The sequence below is a fragment of the Bactrocera latifrons genome, unplaced genomic scaffold, assembly GCF_001853355.1.
Source record: "Bactrocera latifrons isolate USDA-ARS-PBARC rearing strain unplaced genomic scaffold, ASM185335v1 scaffold_219, whole genome shotgun sequence".
Classification (NCBI taxonomy): Eukaryota; Metazoa; Arthropoda; class Insecta; order Diptera; family Tephritidae; genus Bactrocera; species Bactrocera latifrons.
The window spans coordinates 323,001-337,204 of record NW_017535730.1 but is presented as its reverse complement, the minus strand read 5'-3'; the positions used below and the strand labels follow the sequence as shown (position 1 = coordinate 337,204).

Below are 14,204 nucleotides of genomic sequence, written 5' to 3'. Positions count from 1 at the left end.
GTAATTGGGTTCTAATTTACGATTTTTATGGTTTTTTTTTTTATGAAATATCGTATTCAAAATTATTATTCGTTTGTTTGACTTGACGGATTTTGTAGTAAAATGAGACATTAATTAGCTTATTACATATACTCAGCCGAACTATTAATCGCAATTTCCTATAAGATTGACACACAGAGTTCTAGGGCCACATTAACACAAAAGAGAATGTTTATAAAATATTTTCATTATAAAATTAGTTGGCATTCTACTATAATATAATTTCTAAGCTAAATAAGCTTTAAAGTAATTTGTGCATTAATATAAAAATGCATTTAATCTTTTTTTTATTTAAAATAATGCATTTATATTGGTAAAAAGCAGTCTTCATTAAATATATATTATATTAAATCTATTACACACTGGGAGTACTAAAGCTTCTAAGTGGAGTCGAATCATAAACATCAGCCAGTGCACTGCATTACCATTTCAAATAATTCTAAAGAATTTATCGAACTAATGAAAACAGTGGTCGTGTTAATTTATTTTGTTTTGTTAATGTAAACCGAGTTTTATTTGGAAAGCAACTGCATTAGGATCTTTTGTGAAAAGCTTCAAAATGCACTACGAAGAGCTGGAAGCCTTGGATCCACGTAACCCCACTTATACTACAAGAATCGAAACACCACCACCACATAAAGTTGCAGTTTTAATACTTGTGCAGCAGTACTTAAAAGTTAAGAATGCCGCCACCGACGCAGGTGTCGCTTATCCTTTACAGGCACGAAGAAATTTTTGTATGCTACTATTAAAATTGATACAATATCCCGATATGACATACAACGATTTGTATCACTTACTCACATCTCCACGGTATAAAATCAATGCACTCCACTTGGAAAGTTTTGAAAAAGCCATGTCCAATATTTTTWCGCTTGGTATTGAAACACTTTGTGATTTTGCTGAGCGCCAAAACTGGGACAACCTTTTATCTGAGGAATTAGGTGTCAGTCAATTTAGTATTGTTGGACTGTATATTCGACGTGTTTGTGTTATACTGGAGCGTATGTCATTTCCAGAAATTATGGCTTTATATAAGAATATTTGCTTATATTATGAAAAGGGTTGGTGCTATTATTATCAATGTCGTTTTTTGTAAATAATATTATATATTTTTCTTTACAGGAGTACGCACACTCGCAATTGGTCCACGTAGAGTTGGTGGCGCTCTAACTAGCGCACAGGATAATTTGTTTTCGCGTGCAGCTGAACGTGGTTCTGATGATCCTGCTAACACGTTAGAAGAATCGGCCTTAGATACTGAAACGGTACACCAAGATCGAAATCCTCATAGTAAATGGTCACCGAAACAAGCCGATCTCTTCGTTGCACAACAATGCAAATTGTTAGAAAATAACGAACTGCGCGCTTTGCCTCCAATAGAACTACAAACGAAAATAAATGAAATAATTCAGGATAATCCGCTAAACTCGCAAGCCTACTTTCTGGGCTACATGAACCAATTAAGACTGCGAGATTTCTATGGAGCAATGGATGCGCTCCATCGCGCTTTTGATCGCAGTCCTATGCACACAGCCACACAATATGAACAAAAGGTATGGTGTGGATAATGAGTGCAATAAAATTTATTTATTTTTACTTTATTCAATTTTTGTTTTTGTAGGGTTTCCAGTATTTCAGTGTGAACTTGGCGGTGCTACATGCATGTTTTGACCATCGTCGCGAAGCATTGAACGCACTTAAGGAATGCATAATGTTAGCACAAGAATGTGGCGATAAACGTTGCCTGGATTTAGCAAACTCTTGGTATTGTCTACTGAACAGCAACAAAATAGACCCCTTTGAAAAGAGCCTGCCGGATATACAGGACCCCGGCCTGGTGCAATCATTATCATTGGCTATTCAATATGTTGTAAAATTTGGCGCACAGTGCGGTTATTTACCACTCGATCTCTTTGAATTGCTATTGAAGAGCGATGAACTCAATAATAAAAATTCAATACTAGAACACGCCTCCGACTCTTTAGCTTTAAGATCTGCACTTTGGTGCCTTTATGGGCGTCATGAAATCTCTTCGCTATATGCACAATTACTATTGCAACTGAAAAAAACCTGGGCGTTTGGTGATATTGGTAATTCCGAGAGTGTTAGTAAAGTACTCGCTAGTCTCTCATTGTGGTTGAATGTGCAGGGTGAACATCAAATGAGCGCAGTCGTACAAAGTCATGCACGCAGTCGTTTTCCACGTCATCCAAACGCTAAAAATTGGATGATCAGCGAATATCATATTGTCATTCAGCAATGTATTTATCGTTGCCGTTGGCAGGAAGCGCTCAAAGCTTGTAGTCAATTGTATTTGCTGGATAAGAATGCGGGGAATCTACAACGTGCCGCTGTGTATATTGCGAAGGGATATTTCAATACAGCACGCCGTATTATTTGTAAATTGCTACAGAGTGCGAACTTGGATGTTCTGACGCAGGTACGTGTTTTGGTACTACAAGCATACACGACGATTGGTGAAGACACCGTATCATCCGAAACGGCGGAATTTCTCATTCAAGCTTCTGTATTGGCCACATCTGCCTAYATGGAATACGAACAAGCTGCTATAGATATGGTTTTAGCGCAGGCGCTGCTTAAAATGAAAATGCCACAAAAAGCTTTTCAAGCGGCTAAAAATTGTATGGAGAAAATTTATGAGAATGGTGGTATTTACGATCGAGCTAAAATGGATTTTATATTCGTGTGTTGTATGGTGGCAGCTAGCGAAAGCGAGGCACGGAAAAGGGATAATTTACAAAAAGGGATTTCCATTTTRGAGAGAGCTGTTGAATGTTTTAAAAAATTAGAAGCGCATGCTAAAGTTTTGGACATTTTTGTTTACTTAGCAAAAACATATCACGAGCTTAATCAGCTGGATGAGCGAAACAAATATGCGTGCAAATTCAAACACTATTATTCAGAGTATCCCATTGCAAGAGAATACCTTGGAATGGCTTTCTAATTATCGAAAATAAATTTTAATTATAATTAAATTTAGTGCATACATTTTTGTTGAAGCAGAATTGAAAATAAATTTTTCGAATAAAAAACACCTTTTTATGTAAAAGTTAAAAAGGTGTATTCGTTTTCGAACTGTGTTATAAAATAATTATTTTTGTGATAAAATTTCATGTGAAAGTGTTCGAAATTTCCACTGTAAGTTTTACAATCCGCAACGTACACAGTTCCCGAAATTAATCAATGTATAAATGTAAATAATTGCGTATATTTTTAAAGTAAAATCATATATTTATATTTTTAATGATTATATGATCGGACACATATTTAAGTGTAACTATTATTTTTTATCGGTTTTATTTTCTTCGCTCTCATTCTTCTTTAATGGCTCCTTTTCTTTGTCGGACTCTTTGGCTTTGGTAGTATCCATGGTAGCGCCAGCTGGTAGTGACTTTTCTAAAGCCTTAACGAAATCTTCCAAATTTCCGGCATATGCGGCTGCAACAGCTTCCGGTGTTAATTCAAATTGTGAAACTACAGGGCCCAGCTGTGCCGATTGCAGGGCATTTGAGAACAAAGAAAGCGCTTGTTGAAATTGCGGTGAAGCAATAGTGTCTTTAATTTGTTGTTTTTTATTTTCATCGGCATCTTCGCTTTCAGGTAGGTGTACTGATAAAGTTTTTGCACGTTCTGGATCTGATATTATTTGATTAATGGCCTCTGAACCTTGTATAGCAGTAGATAAATCAACACTCAGGGTACGGCTGGCGGTAGCTGTATAAAAAGTGTAGTGTTTAAATTAAAGTTACTTATTTTCTAATCAGAGTTAAAACTTACATGATAAGTTCGTATTGACATTGGTGGTAGTGGCGCCTGCGGAACTTCTATTACTACCCTTTCCTTTGGGTGCGGAAGGTGTTTTAGGTGCCGTATTTGATTCTGGTGTTAGCAAATTACTTGCAGTATTACTGCTGCCGCTGCGTGCTGGTGTACGAGAACTATTTTCAGAACGACTAAAATATATAGACATAAGTATTATTGACACCTAACACTTATATTATAATTATATTACTTCATTGAACCCAATAAAGATGTTAATCCGCCCATTTGACCAACTCCGCCGAAGAGTTGCATCAATTGCTGTTGTGACATGTTGTTCAACATGTATTGTAGATCGCCATTATCACTATTGTTACGTTGTTGTGAAGGTGGGTTGTTCATCAATTCATTTACCCGGCGACATAACTCATCATCTTTTTCGATTTTTGGTTCTTGCATCCAGAAAAACATTCTACGTGAGGACGATTTAAATTTCAACACATATACTCGTCCCGTTTTGCATTGTTCAACACGTTTGAATTCAAAGTCATCAGGAAAAACAATTAAATCGTCCTCCACCTACATACAAAAGAGAACGTTTAGCAATAGGTACACGTATGTATGTTTCCATTTACCTTKCCAGTGGTGCGATCTTTCCAGCAAAAGTGCATAAGACCATCTTCACTCTGTGTTAAATACACTAGGCCTTTGCGAGCATCTGGATGCACCATTTTGCCTATCATATTCATCCTACCTGCCCGAAACTCCACCAAATTGGAGCTGCTGCTGGTGTTACCACCACCGATACCGCTCTGACGACCAAACATTTTTTTCTTTACGTTGAAAACTGAGAATTTGTACTAATATAAGAAGCATAAAAWTGTTTAATTTTGTTTATATAGCTACCTGTACAAATAGTTATCCAATTGTAATAATTTTCACTTGAGTTTCGTTGAGAATTGCTATGCCTTACGAATGACGAGCAACTTTTAATGTCAGATTCAAGTGTCAAAAACAAAGTTGAATTTTACCAGGGATCGTAAATTATTATRCGTTCTCTGATTTTAGCAGCAAAAGTCGGCAAAGCAGTTAACCAACATTCAGAATTGTAAAATTCTCTTATTTCTGTAGCTGTGTAAAAATCAATTATTTTCTCAATTTTTTTTTGCTTAATAAAATATCTTATTTAAAAAATAATAATTATTTACGTATTTATATATTTATATTGTTTACAATTGTGACTTAGATAAATTCAATATAGAGAAGGAAATCGACTGTGCTCTAAAAGCAAATAAAGAAGAAGAACAAAGTTTTGTCAGATTTCTGTTTTTCCTTGCGAACAATCGTGGWTAATTAAATGAATAGTGCGTTGCAACATTAAACATTTGACATCTCTTTGCATAATTTAGAGGAAAACTAAAACATTTCCGAGGGCAAATTGTAAAAAATACGGTAAGTAAAATTATTAAGGTTCTGATAAAATTCATTTTAGATTTCTATTTAATTTTTACACGCTATGAAACGACAAACGTGGATTGAGACAAAACAGTGAAAAGGAAATTGAAAGTTTATTAAACTCAAAAATAAAAGCTTATGGAGGGTTTGGTAGTATTTTACATTTAGTTTTAAATTTTCTATATATTTAGTTTTATAAATGGAATTGATTTTGTGTTGGGATTAATGAAAATTTTTGATATTTCCAAGTTTGTCATGTGTGATGTGTTAAATTTGACAACGAAAGCTGTCCACAAGGCATAAAGAAAGGTGAAAAACGTAAAGCAATATGATAGATTAAAAAGTTAAGAAAAACGAAGTCGAAAACAGAAAACGAGTTCACCCGTCTGACCGCCAGCGTGTCTATTGACCATCATTTAAAGCAGAGAGAAAAGTTAACGAACAGCCATGAGTACAATACTACAATAAAATACAGAATTGAAGGAAGTTAAATAACATTTTCGAAAGTTGTATGAATAGGAGTTTTCAGGTACGGCAAATAATTTTGGTTTAGCGGCAAAATATTATATTTGTGAAGAAATTTAAATAAAATAGATTTTGTGGAATACTTAGACACATATACATCTACACCAGAAATTTTATGGAAGTACAGAAAGACGATCCATAGTAAAAAAAATTTAGCTTGTGATTGCAAAACGTGTTTCTTATTTTATATTGMTTAATGTGCCCAAGAGAAGAGGAGTCAATACTGGATATTTCATGATAAGCTAGACTTTAATTTTAAAGGTGCGAATTTGAAAAAATCTTTTTCGATTTTCGCTTTTCCGTTCTATTGATGGAATTTGAAAGCAGTTGAACAGCTTTTGTACCTCTGCTATAAAATCTATACATTTATGATGATGCTTATCGATAAGATGGCATTTTATAAAAAAAAAAAAAAAAAAAAAAAAAAAAAAAAAAAAAAAAAAAAAAAAAAAAAAAAAAAAAAAAAAAAAAAAAAAAAAAAAAAAAATGTGTACAATGTATAAACACTTTTTTCGTTTCTTTTGGTGGAAATTTTTATAATTAAAAGCAATTTTTTGTATACGTATGTGCCAATACGCAAGTAGATTATGCTTTGCCGTTGGCAACATCCTACTTTTAAATTTGTTGAACTATTCCCGTCGGCGTGTTGGGGTAGGTTTGTTACTATACCATTTTGTTTTTTAAGTTATAAACTCCGAATCATGAGTCGTGTTAAATACTAATAATATGTTAAATCTACTAAAATTACATGCATTTATTTCTCACTCAGTTGCGACCATTAAAATCGGTGTAAATAAGGCATTAACTAATATTTCGCGAATAAGGATTTTGTCGGCATTTTTATATTAAAACTGTTGTGTTGTATTTATTACATTGAGTTCTTGCACAACTGTGGAAATAAGTGTTCCACTATATTCTCTTGAATGTTTTAAACTTGCATTGGCATGATATATACCTAAGGTAGAGTAGTGTTGACGGTTGATGTGCTAATTATGAATATCAAACAAAAATATCGTATTCGTTTTGCAGTACATTGTTTTGAAAATGTATATTTTATAGAGTTAATTAAAGAAAATTGATTAACATATACTCCTTTTATATGCTCTTTTAGAACTTTTACAACGAATCGAATCCCAAACCCTAAGTTATATACTTCCGCCAAAACGAAACGCAAAACATAAAACCGAAACAACTAATAGCAAAAGCTTCAACGCAACAACACATTATGGATATAACACCGGGTCGTGCCCCATTTACTGAAGATGAGGATTATACACCCTTACGGAAGCCTAAGTCCGCAACAAATACGCCTACACATGGCGCTTCGTCATTAAATGCAAATAACGCGAACGCGTATACACGTACGGTATCGCCATCCAAGCTATCACCATATGCTAAAGAATTTGTGCCACGTTTCGGTGGTAGCGGTAGTAATTCTGCAGCTGGCGCTCAAGAGCGTTTAGAACGACATCAGCAACAGTACAATCAGCAAACCTATCAACAATACCATCAACAATCGACGCGTCCACAACGTTACTCCAATGGTTATCAACAAAATAATCATCACAATCATAATCAACAGCAATACGGTCACCAAATCACCTCATTGACGGCGTCCGTACAGGAACGCTTAAAGATCGGTAACGCCTCTGGTAGTASTGGGAACAAGAATACTGCCAATAATTATTATAGCCAAAATCAGTCACACCAACATCCTAGGCATAATAAACATCATAATCAACATCACGGTGGACAAGGACGCTACCAACGTCACAATCATTCAGGTGCTACAAATTCACATGCTGGCAATGGTACCACCAGTTCAGATGTGGAAACAATTGCACTTGACTACTTGAGAACCGTGATTCAATGTCTAAATCAAAATCCCGGACAATTTGACACAACTGCAACAAGGTTTCTTACCATCTTTGAGGGTATGGAGAATAACCAATATGTACTGTCGAATGCAATGGAAGATATCTTCAATGAATCCATACAGAATCCCAACTTYCGTTACATGGGCGCTAAGCTCTACAATCTCTTGCACATGCTCAACTTAAAGAAAGACTCACTTTTTCACACCTTGCTCAAATGCAAGCTGGACTATCACCAGCAAGAGGTTATGCAATATATGAAGACAAATCAGCAACAAAAAGTACGTGAAACGGCTCTCTTCCTCGCTGAATTATATATGCAGTTGCGCGGTGACGACACACGCATACACCTAATTGCCGAAAATATAGTGTACTCACTTAAACAGTTACTGTCGAAAGAGTCTTCCGACAATATACGTTGCATTTGTTTAACACTGAAATTGGCCGGCTATGATTTGACTGCAGACTGTCCAAATGAAATGCGTGAAATCATCGAGATTTTACAAGCTGTCAATCAGCGATCACAGGGTAAATATCCGCTAGCAGCTAATGTAATAGCATTGCAAAAGAATAATTGGGGACGCAAACTGAATTCACCAACCGCCGAGGTGGAAGCTGCAGCAGCAGCAGCGTCAAAAGCACCAGAACCATTGCGCATGAGCGACGAACCGATATTCTATGGGCCAGATGGACGTGAATTGACGGCGGAAGAGACCGACTTCTTGTCTGATGGAGCAGCGGCTGTGCCGGGTAGTGGTTCCACTGATGAAGACGGCGAGGGTGGCGATCTCGATATCGATCTTGATCCCGAAATGGATGAAGAGACCGAAAAGGCTTACAAAGAGTTTTGCAAGCAAAATAACGCTAGTACATAGGTAACAGCAATACAGTGCAGTAGTTTAGTAATGTGTAGTTGGCGGAAACAACTTGAATATTTTCCAAAACCGCAACAAAACAATTCCGCCATATACAAGTTTCTTCACATTCTTACCGAGTAAAAACAAAAAGATTTGTACACAGTAATACATATACATACATACATATATGAGCATAGCGCCCTGCCAATGTATTATTAAGTGTCTAGCAAATTTCCAGGCATATTATCCCTAAAGTTAATGCTGTGAGTTTCTGGGCTTGATCGAATATATATATTTTCGGGGTGTGCTTTACTTTTAGGCTGAAATTACAGTTGTCGCATGTGATGTTAATGAAACAAAAGCAAAAACAAAAACGTTAATAAAACTATAACAAAATGTAATAGTAATTTAGAATTAAAGAAAACAAAAATGGTATGAACGAGTTGATTTGAAGCCTACAGATAATAGCGTATATAGTGGAGAATCACCTATGCTTTTTTGCAAAGTTATTCAAATGCGATCTTTGATGTGATATTAAATGCATATGTTTAGTGTTTTTTTTTTTTTTTGGCTATGTTTGTATGCATGCATTGATTCTCATAATATTTTAGTTGTTATTGTTTTAGACATAACCTCAAACACTTAACACTTCTAGGAAGTATATTCCCTACAAGTCCATTAGGTAACAGTAAATTGTCGAAATCACTACACTCCACACATCAAATTCAAAATATATTTTTTTTATAGCTAGAAATATGTTTGTAGATTTTTCAAATTTTGAAATTGAAATTTTCTCTTTATAAACGACTAAATTGTAAAAAGTTTTTTTGTTTTATTTTAATTTATTATATTATATTAAATTGTCTTGAAAAAGGACAATGAAAACGAAACTGCACTTACTATAACTCGAAATTTCCAGTCGTCTGACGCTTAGTTGGCGCACTACTAACTGTAATTTCAGCGTTTTTTTAGTCTTTTTAAACGGGAAATCCGATTAAAAAAAAAAAAAAACAAATCAACAAATCTCAATCAATATCCTTTCCTTTGTTAGATCTGATTTTGTCCAGTCTTTGTTTGTATTTTCTTCCATGCTTCCGTTTCGATTATTCAACTAATATTTTATGATCGTTTTTAATCGTGACATCCTTCGTAAATATGACTTAATTTTTTTTTTTTACATTACATTAAGCAATTTTATCCATTTATTATCGTTTTTTATGTTCAATATCTAAATCGATGAGACATACGAGTACTCGCACTTGGTTTATCTATATTTTGCATTTTAATTATGCATGTTATAACGTGACTGCAATTGTAACGGAAAACTTTTTTTCGACATAAATAAATACGGAAATGTTTTTCTCATTTTATTTTGTTTATAAAATGACTATGTATTTCTATAAAAAATATAAAAGCGATAAAAAAATAATTAAAAAACGAAAATTGTGAAAAAATATTAAATTAGTTGTAAAATAAAAAATAAAAAACAACAAAAAAATTGCATGAGAAGAATATCATGTATTTTCCTTTTTAATATTTATAAATTTTTTTTGTTTACTGTTTCTGCGGTTATTTTGTAACGTGACACTGAATACCCTGAAGTTTTGGATTTCAAGTTCCCAGCCAAAGTAGCTGTTCTAGCAAACGTGTGCGACGYCTTACTTCACGTTGATCAATGTGCAAGCCCCATAAGGGGCTTAACTTGGAGATTCGGCAAACGACAGATCAACATAGACGGAAAAAGTGGTTAGAACGCCTGAAGTCCTGTAACCACTCCAGCGGTGTAAGTAGGCGCTGCTCTACTGTCAAGGACTTGTCCCAACCGGAGAGACATGACGATCAAGTCTAAATTCAAGTGGTGTTGTTGTTGTAACGGGTACCTAATCCCCGTTAGAATGGTAAAGATTACCCAAGTTGTCGTCGACGTCGAACGGTAGGCCCGAGAAACAAAATTTTACAAAAAACAAAAAAATAGCTCCGCATGWCACTGACCACCTCTTTGCATGCCCAACCAACCCCACCCATCTAACACCCTTTTCCTTCTGGTCCGACCCCGACGACAACACAGATGGCTATCACCATCCCAACGGGGACTGATAAYCGTTAAAACAACAACAAACAACAACAGAAACAATAGAAATTCAAATCAATGGCCTCTTCTACATGGGCCCACTATTTTAGTCGGCAGTTCACATTGCACTTTTCAACCGACAAGACCAAAAAGATGTGTTACGCGGGGTCTGTGYAAAATGCCAAAAKACTACGCGCCACAGACCTTTTTGCCAATGTGAAGATTCCGAATGTCATCAACGAAGCTAAATCATCCAAATCATTGACCCAGACGGAATCAATAAGTATAATTTGGATTAAGTTACCTTACCAAGGTCTTCAACAACACGCTGACCACTCTTCAAATACTGGATGTGTGGAATGTCAGAAGAGTGGTCCCTCGAATGATGTCTTATCATCCGACAATTCTACTTTCCCCATTTGTGAAGACACTCGAGGTCTTGTTCCACCTGACGTCACTCACTAACTGAGTCTAGCATACCATGAACATAGCTTCTGTAAAGTGTACACCATTAAGACAGCACCATGTGTTATAAACGCCTAGATAGTTCGTAGYCTAAATGCCTGTGAGAGGACGGTCCTCGTACTTCGTATAGAGGATATCGAACAATCCATGCTCCTTCAGGGCCGATGAGGTGTAACATGAAGTATCTAAGCGTTCGACAATCATCCGAACTGTTTCGTGGGCAAAACTCTAAGYTAAGCAGATTTAAACAGCATGGTTCCCGCCCCGTTACTGTTTAACTTCTAYAATTTGAAACYTCCTYAACCACCAAAGGAAATTTCCATCGCCTCATACGCAGATGACTGTACAATATTGAGATCAGGCAATGGAATCAATGGAATGTGTTCGAATGTATATGTACAGTTATCTCTGTGATCTTTATCACTTCTACTCTGCAAGGAGCTTGACGCTCTCTCCACTAAATCTGCAGCTACCATACTTACTAATTGGACGAAGCAGTGCAGACTGGAGGTTAATATCTCAGTAGATGACGTTAAAATTCCGACTGTCAACAACCCTAAGTTTTTAAATGTTGAATTCGATAGCCTCTGCGCCTTCACTTCCCAAACGACCGCAAGTACTGCCAATGTACAGGGCCGCAACAAATTCTAAAGTCGCTAGCCAGCAGCAGATGGGTAAAGGACAAAGAATTGATGTTGACAATATTCAAAGCAATCGGCCAGAAGGTCATAAATTACACAGTACAGATATCGTTGTCTGGACGTAGTGAAATGCAGATGAAGACGCGTTAAAATACTACACTCCGCACCCTTACAGATGCCTCTTGAGATCTCCTGTTAAATCGCGTCGATCATAATGGGGTTRGATCTCCGAAATAACAAYCCTTGGYCGGATAAAGTCCGGTTYAATTCCAGTGCGTAGAACCGRCTGTTGGGGGGAATAGCCCAARTAGTTTCTGCTGAGATGGTTTCAACAGTTGTCAGCAAAGGACATTAAAGGTCTTTCCTTGTTTACATCGATGGCTTAGAATAGACTTCGGACGCAACAAACTTTAGACAAGCTCTGTCYGTCATTCACAATGGAGCAATCAAYACCTTGACCGACWCCATCTCAGTGAATGGCGTATTTGAAATCAAACCATGGGTGGTGGTGATTGGCAAAAAACTCCATCTGCCTCGAGAATTTCGTTTTCGGGTTTTCTATTAGTGTGTACGATATCTTATCGTTTATCTGAACGAACATTTCCGTTGCTGAGACTTATATAAATTCAATTTTTTGTTGAAACCTGAAGCTGAGTACCGCCATGTCTCGGACACTGGCTTTATCCGGCCATTTCCTGAACTTTGAACGTCTAGACTGAATTTTTCTTTCTCTCATATTTCTAGTTGTTCTGTGAAAATAAGTATAGATAAAGAAATTGTTCCGGAAACATACCCAATTTAACTACACTGRGTTTGTTACTGGAACATCGGAAAATTATTCGATAATAAGACCACTTCCGGTAGCCGTAGTAGACATAACGCTTCCGGTTTTCGCAGACTTATAACCCGATAATGTTAAAAATAAAATTGTGAAATGCTCAGTTTAATAACGGTTTAACGTTTCCAGTTAAGTATCACAATAAGYTTTATCAAAAAGTTTAGGCATTTAAAACAGTCGGCGAATCGCGAGCACAAAAAATGAGTTGTGGCTGCAAACCCCTTTTCTAATTTCGGTTAAGGAAACAAAACATTCGTACGATCTGGCAACCCGCCACAAACAAAGTAGAAACGATATGAGTTAGCCAAGTATGTGTGTAGTGAGAGTCAGCTTGAGTGAATTTTTAATGGACGCAGAGAAAAGTTGAAATTCCAATTAGACTAAGCCGACTAAATTGGAACTAATATCATGTTTTTGGAGGCAACCCATTGTTAACTATCTATGAGTGTATGAGTGTACTATCGAATATTTTTGTATAATTAATAACGCCGTCGATTGCCGCTCAGTGGATCTGAGTTGTGCTACACAAATCGAAGTAAAATCACACCCAAAGAGAGTCTAGTTGGGTGTTTTCAGAAATTCACACAGTGTTGTGCAATTTTGAGCAACAGCGTTGCATTTAATATACTGTTAATTACGTAAAATGTATGGCGAAATAGAATTCCTATCTAAAAGTTCATAATGTTATTGTCTTACTCTTTGTTTTAAGAAGTTGTTGCTTAAGTGTCAGACGAAAAAAGCTAATTTTGAATTTTTCAAGAAAAAATTAAATATTTTTCAAGTGCCACGCACTTCTAGACGGCGCCACATTGATAGCGATCGGATCATTTGCCGCCTATTAAACACTGCAATAACTCAAACCAATTATATTTCGAGAAAAACGCATTTAAGGGGTCACACGGGTTTTCTGCAGCAAATACCGGCCTATTTAAATTTGTCTAATAAAAACTTAATTATTCTCTTCCAACTTTTCAGTATTTCTAAGATACATATTTTAGAAAGATTTTTTTAAAATTTCAAAGTAAGAGATTCAAAATCTGCTTACAGCAGAACTTCTTATAGGATCTAATATAATCTAATTTTCAAGGCTGTATCTTAAAACTATTACGCGAATTAGCTTCAGAATTTAGGAAAATATTCTACAGACGTTATAGCATTGAATGAGACAATCAAAAAAATTTTTTTGAAACCGTGAAACCTTTGCAACATCTTAAAGATAAAGAAGATATTAGACTGAGCGACTGATTGCACTGAGCGGCTACATTTTGGAAGGCTGCAACTCCAAAACCATTTCATATATCTGTCTGTCTATAATTTGTATATGATTTTTTTTCGTCAATTATGTTTTAGCTTAGTTTGTAATTTTCCGTTGAGGCGTTTCAAGTTTTAACTACTTTTTTCTGGTAAATAATTACTTGTGTTACTAAATATCCGAAATTTTCATCAGTGTGGCAAACTGGCTGGCGTTTCAAGAGAATTTTGAGCGGAAAGAGCGCCTATTTGCGCCACCACCTTAACCACCTAAATATTTGTGTATTTGCCATGRCATCGCAGCCAACACAAAGTCAACATGAGTCAATACAAATCAGTTCGAGTCTCTTGTTCGTGCCGTTCATTTGTGTTTCGAAGATTCTTATCCGTAAGATACTTTGGTGC

General features: G+C 35.9%; 4 protein-coding genes across 15 annotated transcripts in view; 3 read left to right on the top strand and 1 right to left on the bottom strand.

The window, feature by feature from the left end:
* The first annotated feature begins 598 nt into the window (after window positions 1-598).
* LOC108968508 (anaphase-promoting complex subunit 5) lies at window positions 599-3,154 on the top strand. Its single transcript, XM_018932593.1, has 3 exons — window positions 599-1,103; window positions 1,165-1,595; window positions 1,664-3,154. Exons 1-3 carry the CDS (start codon window positions 599-601, stop codon window positions 3,005-3,007), a joined length of 2,280 nt encoding a protein of 759 aa, XP_018788138.1. The 3' UTR covers window positions 3,008-3,154.
* Window positions 3,155-3,251: 97 nt separating this feature from the next.
* LOC108968509 (proteasomal ubiquitin receptor ADRM1 homolog) lies at window positions 3,252-4,838 on the bottom strand. 2 transcript variants are annotated; one of them, XM_018932594.1, is made up of 5 exons: window positions 4,729-4,838; window positions 4,458-4,669; window positions 4,076-4,401; window positions 3,841-4,016; window positions 3,252-3,777 (listed from the first exon to the last, which is right to left on the bottom strand). In XM_018932594.1, exons 2-5 carry the CDS (start codon window positions 4,647-4,649, stop codon window positions 3,344-3,346), a joined length of 1,128 nt encoding a protein of 375 aa, XP_018788139.1. In that variant the 5' UTR covers window positions 4,650-4,669; window positions 4,729-4,838; the 3' UTR covers window positions 3,252-3,343. The 2 variants fall into 2 exon arrangements, with proteins under 2 accessions (XP_018788139.1, XP_018788140.1); XM_018932595.1 differs by having other exon boundaries at window positions 4,458-4,682; window positions 4,729-4,831.
* Window positions 4,839-5,137: 299 nt separating this feature from the next.
* On the top strand, window positions 5,138-8,683 carry LOC108968511 (polyadenylate-binding protein-interacting protein 1). Of its 2 annotated transcripts, none has more exons than XM_018932597.1 (2): window positions 5,138-5,274; window positions 6,914-8,683. In XM_018932597.1, exon 2 carries the CDS (start codon window positions 7,028-7,030, stop codon window positions 8,549-8,551), a length of 1,524 nt encoding a protein of 507 aa, XP_018788142.1. In that variant the 5' UTR covers window positions 5,138-5,274; window positions 6,914-7,027; the 3' UTR covers window positions 8,552-8,683. The 2 variants fall into 2 exon arrangements, with proteins under 2 accessions (XP_018788142.1, XP_018788143.1); XM_018932598.1 differs by lacking the exon at window positions 5,138-5,274 and adding an exon at window positions 5,552-5,806.
* Window positions 8,684-14,117: 5,434 nt separating this feature from the next.
* LOC108968498 (protein 4.1 homolog) overlaps window positions 14,118-14,204 on the top strand; it is a 91,260-nt gene continuing 91,173 nt past the window's right edge. For 8 of the 10 annotated variants that reach the window (XM_018932566.1, XM_018932565.1, XM_018932563.1 and 5 more), the window contains exon 1: window positions 14,118-14,187. The gene's annotated coding sequence lies outside the window, so the exon portion shown is untranslated. The remainder of the gene's footprint in view (window positions 14,188-14,204) is intronic. The other 2 variants (XM_018932564.1, XM_018932567.1) reach the window with 2 other exon arrangements.